This window comes from Oncorhynchus clarkii, chromosome 4 (assembly GCF_045791955.1).
Source record: "Oncorhynchus clarkii lewisi isolate Uvic-CL-2024 chromosome 4, UVic_Ocla_1.0, whole genome shotgun sequence".
In the NCBI taxonomy this organism is placed as follows: Eukaryota; Metazoa; Chordata; class Actinopteri; order Salmoniformes; family Salmonidae; genus Oncorhynchus; species Oncorhynchus clarkii.
Window position 1 is genome coordinate 65356161 of NC_092150.1, and position 7743 is coordinate 65363903.

General features: G+C 44.1%; 1 protein-coding gene across 17 annotated transcripts in view; it reads right to left on the reverse strand.

Moving 5' to 3' along the window:
* The window catches only part of LOC139407142 (afadin-like), a 124720-nt gene extending 118135 nt beyond the window's left edge, over window positions 1-6585 (reverse strand). For 13 of the 17 annotated variants that reach the window (XM_071150603.1, XM_071150606.1, XM_071150607.1 and 10 more), the window contains exon 1: window positions 6269-6581. In XM_071150603.1, the coding sequence (XP_071006704.1) occupies window positions 6269-6370 (102 nt within the window). In that variant the 5' untranslated portion in view covers window positions 6371-6581. Of the gene's footprint in view, window positions 1-6268 lie in introns of all 17 variants that reach the window. The other 4 variants (XM_071150608.1, XM_071150609.1, XM_071150598.1 and 1 more) reach the window with 3 other exon arrangements.
* Between the last annotated feature and the right edge of the window lie 1158 nt (window positions 6586-7743).

Below are 7743 nucleotides of genomic sequence, written 5' to 3' on the forward strand. Positions count from 1 at the left end.
CCCTCTCTGACCACCCCCTTAACCCCTCCCCCTCCCACAGGATGGCAGTGCTTTTCTTCCCTGTCCAAAGCAAACAGAGGGCCAACTTAGCAGACCCCCCATCTCAGCTCAAACCCCCCTCCAACAGTGTGCTAGAGTGAAGACTTTCCTGTGTCAGCGATTAGGCCCAGGGTAGTAGCAACAGAGGCCATGCTCAGGTTTTTCCCACATACAAAAATAGAGATGCTCACTAACCTGGGTCGGCCAGACAGACATGACAAAGAGCACGGCGCTTGGCTAAGCACTTGTGTAAGTATAATATGTGATGACACTGCACATGCTAACGCCTACTCCCCCCTTAATCTTCTGAGCCGGGCTCCACAAGACGGCTGGAGTTTCTGCCGCTTACAGAATGTAACATGCTTTTGTTGACTGATCAAAACTACAATATCTTGCTATAAAAAAATGTTTTTAAACTCTACTGGGATATGATGCCACCCACCATCATTAACATACTTGAATAGATGCCTTTGACGAGAGTTGGCTTGATCAGAGAAGGTCAGAGATGAGTCGCCGGCACTGCCAAAGGCAGCATCAAAGAGTCTGAGCAGGACATACAGTACCATCAGGCATACAAAAAGGGGTTTGATGATGTAATAGTTCCAGGAAGCTCTGAGATACAGGCATGCAGCATTCCTAATCCAAGGGAAACAACCTGAGAATAGATCATTATTCAGGAGGAAACGCAAAGCCAATCAGGAAGACAAAAGACAACCAGCTGAACATTCACTCATTGCTCGTCATACAGAGAAAGAAATTAAATAAATATATGTATGTATGTATGCGTACAAGTACCACAACAAGGTTAATGTATAGGCTACATTGTGCACAGTACCATGGCCATTCAACTGGGATATCTAGTTTATCAGTGAAGCACCACTTGGACATTAGGAAGTGAACAGCACGTGCATTAGGCTGGCTCTGCCAGGAAGGCGCTCTCCCAGCAGGTTGAAAATGAGAAGAGGAAGTCCTGCCGTCTCTAAAATCGCTCTCTCCTCCTGCCTTCTGTTCCTCATCATAGGAGAAAATGGAGGTTTAATGTGTCTTCACCTTTCACAGTTCTAGGGATTTGTGTGTGCTTTCAAAGCTAGAAGGTTGGTCCCTAATGTGACCATCACTCAAACTAAACGGGAGGGCAGCCACGTAATCATCTGGATAATGTGTGGACTGGACCAGAGTATTAGGCTACACCTAGCCCTGAAGATTGTGCTAATCTGTTTCAGTTACAATATTCTCCAGAAGTATTAAGGAGAATCCTGTACAAGGGATATGCATGTTTTCACTCAACTAGGCGATGATCACCAGACACCATTGAAGGGAGCAGCTAGGCAGGAGTCACCTACTGTAGGAGGTCTAAGTTCATGCCAGGGTCATTCTAAAAGCTTAATTGGCAGCGGCAGCAGCTCCCATGCTATTCTAGCATCGGACTGTTGTTCATAAACATGCATGAGAGACATTCCACACACCAAAACACCACCCCGGCCACTGACAGGCTGTACTAAACAAAAAGACAACATTCCGGGAATATGAAAGACGACCACAAACTATTTGGCAGACAGAAACATGAAGACATTTTGTTCAAATGGAAGGAGACATTCCCTGTAACTAAAGGACAAGGCACGGCTGAGGTAGGTTTCAATTACCCCTAGCTAAGCAGACTCAACGCAACACGATCAGATGATTATGTTTTTTCACATGAGAAAAGTCCTGCAACAATAAGCCTGATATCAGACACCGGGCCTGCAAATGTAAATTTCCTCCAGTCAGAAGAGAGAGTGGAAGAAAATACCAGGTTGTGGGGCAGATCTCTATTGATTGTAAATACCAAAACAGACAAGTCATCAGCCCAAAATGATCTGATCGTGTGAGGTCACAAAGGCCTACAGGCTTGAGTCTGGCTCTGAGTGACTCAAGGAACAACCATATCAGGGGGCTAGATGGGCTGTGTGATCGAGTGAGGAAAGGGCAGAGGCGGACTGGAACGACCGTCAGGCCTCTGAGGATTAATGGGACTGACAAGCCAAGGCCAGGCCTCTCCTACAGCAGAGACCACCACCACCTCTCTGCTGAGCCCACTAATCAGGGCACTTGTGTACGTGTGAGAGAGAGATCCACATATGATACCAGGTGTTTTCAATGTGCCCTGGAAGGGGGGGGAGAAAGTCACCATCCCCACATCCTGTGACCCATTAGTCAAAGAGCACCATTTGAGAATTATATCCATGAAAATGTGTTCTCATTTTTGTTATTCAGCCGATTTAGATCACCCAACATAATACAGCAGCAGGCAGTGTAGTTGATAGATTAGGATGTGTACTAGCCAGTGTGGAGATGAGACATAAGGGCCATAATTCCATTTGAAGCCAGTAAGTGACAAGATGTGGTTGTGATCTTTGGCCCACTTCTTAATGAACTGGGTGGGAGGCATTACTCTGACAGAGCTTTCTCAGCTACACACACACACACACATTAGGCCTTGAGCCATGACATGGAACACACTTACAGCTCCATTTTCCCAGTAGCAGAGAGTTGAACAGATTTGTTCATGGAGGAGGAGACAAGACACAGTAGTACACACACACACACACACACTGTAGGATGAACGATACGTGCAAGTCCAAACCTCAGCATCCCCTCAAGTCAAAAGCCAATAGCTCCAATAGCTCAGCAAATACCAGCCTAGTCATCTTGTGAACTGTTCAACAACACCGGCAGTGGTAATCAAATATTACAATGCATGTCGCCAACTTTAAGTGGATAATAAATTTGGCCCAATGAAGAGGAGCCAAGTGTTGGCCAGTATGAACAGCAACAAACAAAATCACAGAGGGAATGACTGAGCCAAATAGACAGTCAGGATGTGCTAATCCCAGGCAGCCCACTCCAAGGTCCCCACAGATTACCACTGTCTGGATTATAAAATCACAAATTACAGCTGTTGGAACTGTAAATCACCTCGTCTATTCTGTGTACGGTGTAATTACAGTACACAGCAAACGCCCACACAAGGATGCTTGTGTGTGCACATATTTAAATGCAGGGAAAGAATCTCCATGGAGATTGTAAACCTGAAATGACACAGTGTAAAGAAAATGGGTGTGTGACAAATCTAATAACACGTCGTCTTTGATCAATTTAATCTCAAGACTATGAAGCAAGACAGGCTCCATCTGCTGAAGTTGTGCTCTTTTATCTAGGTTGATAGATCCATTTTCCCTAAAACCACATACCAGTCAGCCCATGTGGAATGGATGGTCTACTAAAGTACTGGGAGCCACTCAGTAATGCAAACACACTAATGGCAGATGTAACAAAGAGGTCCATTTCCTCTGTGCTACATTTTTTATGTAGCCTACTCTACTCTGCATGGCGTGAAGACAACATTTTGTGGACAAACTATTTTCTATACAAACTGCAGCATATGCCAGCTGGGGAGTGTGTGTGTGGACTGTGTGTATTTATCTTGTTGACACATTCTCCTTTTCCAATTACAAACAACCCTGAGAATAACGATATCCAATACACTCAAAAATGAAGCATATCATAGGGCTTTGTATGAAACAATCCTTCACACGACCTCCAATGTATCAGTTAATATGAAAGCTTGTAGTGAATTGACACAGTAGAGATGAATGTATAATGCGCCGTTGGTATCGACTTTGTCCACTTTGCTGATAGGGCACAAAGCAAGAAGTCCTGTGTTGTGCTCATCACTAGTATGTTGTTGCCATGGCAATAGTGAGTCAAGTGGCAAGTCACATGCTGGAGAGGAGACCTGCAGGACCAGAAGCTCTCCACCGTCATACATGATGACCCGGAACAATAACAAACACGGCCACATGACATCACAGCCTTTTGCTGGTGGATGACGAAAGTAGATATGTTAACATGGGATTTCACAGCAGCATGGTTAAAAACAAACTAGGACTAAACATCAAAGGATCAGATGGTCAGTTAGGTTATACGTAATGTTGCTCTGATCACTGACTCAGTCCTCTTTCCATTCTGACACGACGCAGTGATGCACAGGGCGTTGATTTGGGCCTGTCAAAAGTTTCCATCCACCCTCTCTCAAGCCCCGCAGCTAATGAGGATCAATACTAAATTGGAGAAGAAAATGCTGCTTGGATTGTTTTAACATTCAAGCCCTTAATTTGTCCATACTCCAAAGGAGACAGACTTGGTCAGCAGTTACAACCAGTTGAATATCTTATAGCTTATTGAATATCTTATTTATCAAGAGTAAGGAGAACAAACATTGTTTTTCCCCCTGCTATCCACAAGCCACCAGTAAGCCCGAAAAGAAGCAGTTTCATACAAACTACAAACAAACCCAATTTGCTAATTTCTATATATGATTGTGTGGTAATGTAATGAGAGGAAGTGAATTCCACAGGACATAGTCAGAGGGAGGAAGAAAATAAACACTGGCCAACCTGCTTTAAAATAACCAGCCATGGGGTCATGCTATAAAACGATGTCATTAACAATACAAAAAAAAAATCTTGATTTGATTTAAGGACCTCTTGTCACACATGGCTAAAAATGGCAACATTTTCAGAAGGCCTCCATTATGGTAACGAAAACTGACAACATCCCTGACATTTTGTTGGCAAGCTCATAAGCAATAAACAAAATTCAAAATTGTCTGAAAATGGCCATGCATTATGGTTGAACTTGTGGGTGTGGGGAGCAATGGCTATAGGGGGAGGGGTGTGTATGTTACATGTGAGACATGTTAATCCAACCAACACTAAATACATTTTGCTCAAGCAAATGCAAAAATAATGCACCTAGAAATAAGAGGGGGCATACTGACTCAGGACTGCAGGATTCCCAGAACACCGCAGCAAGTTAGTTACGTCAGCCATAGGCCTGAAGCGGTCCTGCTGTCCAAAGCTAATTAATCGGATGAGAGGGGTCCCCCGTTACCCCCAATGCTTTGACTTGCAACTCAGAGGTGGGGGTGGCTGGCTTCTACCTGCGCGCGTAAAAACACTTGACTACGGGTGGCAAACAGCACACACACAGTCCACCAAATCTTAGCTAGACCTAAAACCCCATCAGACAAAAACCACGTGCAAGTTGGATGCAGAAATATCTGCACGAGACCCAAGTTAAATTTTAGTAGTTTGATTAGAACAGAGATTGGTAGCAAACCATAATCGATGGTCAGTATTTAGACCATTTTAAAACGGATTTAGCCTAGCTAACCATCTGGTTATATCGAGAGTAGGATAAGCCATAATCATTATTTTACTTTGCCCACTACAGTACTAGTATTGCCTAAACACTAGACATTATCTTAATAAACACGTATTTCGTATATAGTAGAAAACGGTTTATTGGACCAACCAAACGACCTGGTGGCATACAAAATGGCTTGATCGTCATCTCAACCATTGATAACGTTGGCTGATATCTAAGCTAGCTATCCAGCGAATCGCCGTTGTTTTATCTTTCTAGGTTTCTGTGGTTTTAGTTTGATGCCGGCTAATGATAGCCCTCATCACGGTGGTGAAATACAGAAAGCTTAGACGGAAATATAGCGATATGACGGGGTTGGTATCTAAGTGCGTGTTCCACGTGTAGGTATAACTATAATTTGAATGAATGTAGCTAAAATAGGCAAAATACAAAACTGAATTGTCTGTAACTAGCTTCGGAGTCTGTTTTCCAGCTAGCTAACTAACGCCGGTCGGATTGCGTTTAGATACTGTTAGCTAGATAGATACTGTTAGCTAGATACTGTTAGCTAGCTAGGTAACGTTAGCGATCTAATAATACAGTTAAGTGTGACTGACATGATTGTAGCAAGTTTACGCGATCTGTTGGATAAATTGTGTTGCAGCTCGTCGTGCATTGCATACACTCGCCACAACTAGAGCGTGCTGTTGTTAGTGCACCACCCACTGACGCAAGAAAACCCGGTTCGAGACGTCTTTCTAGCTAGCTAACGTTCACAAACATTAGGCTAGCTATCTGGTTGACAGGTTGGTTAGCTCTCGAGTTTGGTTTGCGATTAACTAAGGTGTGGGTTAGGCACTTTGTTGAGACTCATTTTTGCATTTCAACAGTACTCTACAGGTATGTTAACAAACGTGTTTGGTTGCCAGTTTTTAATAATTCATCAGGCGCGTTTCCCTCAGCTAGTTCCCACTGCACTGGGGAATTATCGTCTCTTTTCCGACTGGTGCGGCCTGTACTCGGGGAAGGTCCACGGTCTCACCTCGGTGGGTTGGCTGATCTCGAACAGGTCGAGCCGGTTGGCGTTCCAGTGGTTAATGATGTCAGCTAGTTTCCGCCGCTCCTCCTCCCTGCTCCCCGACATTCTGAATCCCGAAAGATACTCTCTATACAGAATAAAGATCCCCTTGTCCCTACAAAAAGCCTCTGATCCGACAACTTCACAAAAAAAAAAAAGACAAATGCAGCAATTATTTGGTCTCTATACGGTTCGAGTGAAAAGCTGTCACCGGTCGCTGCACCTCTCTCGCGGACCGCTCCTGCTGTTTCCGCGTCCCTCTCTCTCGTTTATCGCACTCCGTTCTCTCTCCCCGGGAACCAAATGGGACTACCTTGGTGCGCGTTCACATCCTTACAATTCGCCGTGCACGAGCACAATAGTGATTTGTGCCTGTCCCCGCTTAACTATTTCGACTCCAGTCCAGCTTCCATTTGAGTTTACAGTTGCTACACTTTAAACCCCATATGTTCTTTTAAGACCCCTCTTTCAAAGTCACTGAGATCTTTTCTACTAGTCACGGTAGCCAAAATAATGGGCTTCTGGGCATTTTGATACATGACCCTAAGCATGATGGGATGTTAATTGCTTAATTAACTCAGCAAAAAGCACCTGCTTTCAACATACTTTGTATCCCATATTTACTCAAGTGTTTCATTTAGTTTGTCAGTTACCTGTATGTTATCTAATATTTCATGACAGTAGGCCTATGTATGTTATCTGTTTCTCTCCTTGTCCCCAAAACAGATCTGAGTCAGCAGGTGTTGATTAGTCCTGTGTGGCTCAGTTGGTAGAGCATGGCACTAGGGTTGTGGGTTCAATTCCCATGGGGGACCAGTACAAATGACATTTTATGCACTCACTACTGTAAGTTGCTCTTGATAAGAGCGTCTGCTAAATGTAAATGTTGATTGTCATACTGCCATGGCAATGTCATCATCCTGTAACCACACCCACTGAGACATAGGTTTGTTTTGGATCTCAGAAAAACTCACTGTGACATGATATAGGCATGCCACTAACTGAAGGGTCAAACGGTGATCGCCTCATTATTTATACTCATTTTATTGCTACTGACAGATTTTGATTCTGACTCAAGACTAAATGCTTTGGAATTGTCAGCATATAAAACAACAACCTCTTGCAATAGTGTGTGCTGTAATTGTCAGTCAGACAGAAGAATGTTGTGTTGTATGGGATCATAAAAACAGGGCTGAACAGAGCATTTGCTCATATGGCTCTGTCTGTGTGGCCTATTTTGCGTAGCTTTCGCTCCTGTGCTCATGCAAAGATGGAAGGGCCATGCACAGTCTGACAGCATCACGTTAAACCTGACGAGCGCAGCTGTGCAGTCCAGTCCTGTGCAGCAGTCAAGTCAATGAGGCAGGCAGGGCTACTGTGGCCACTGGCGCAATATAAGCCCAATTGCGTCACTACATTACGTCACTACGTTGCTGCCT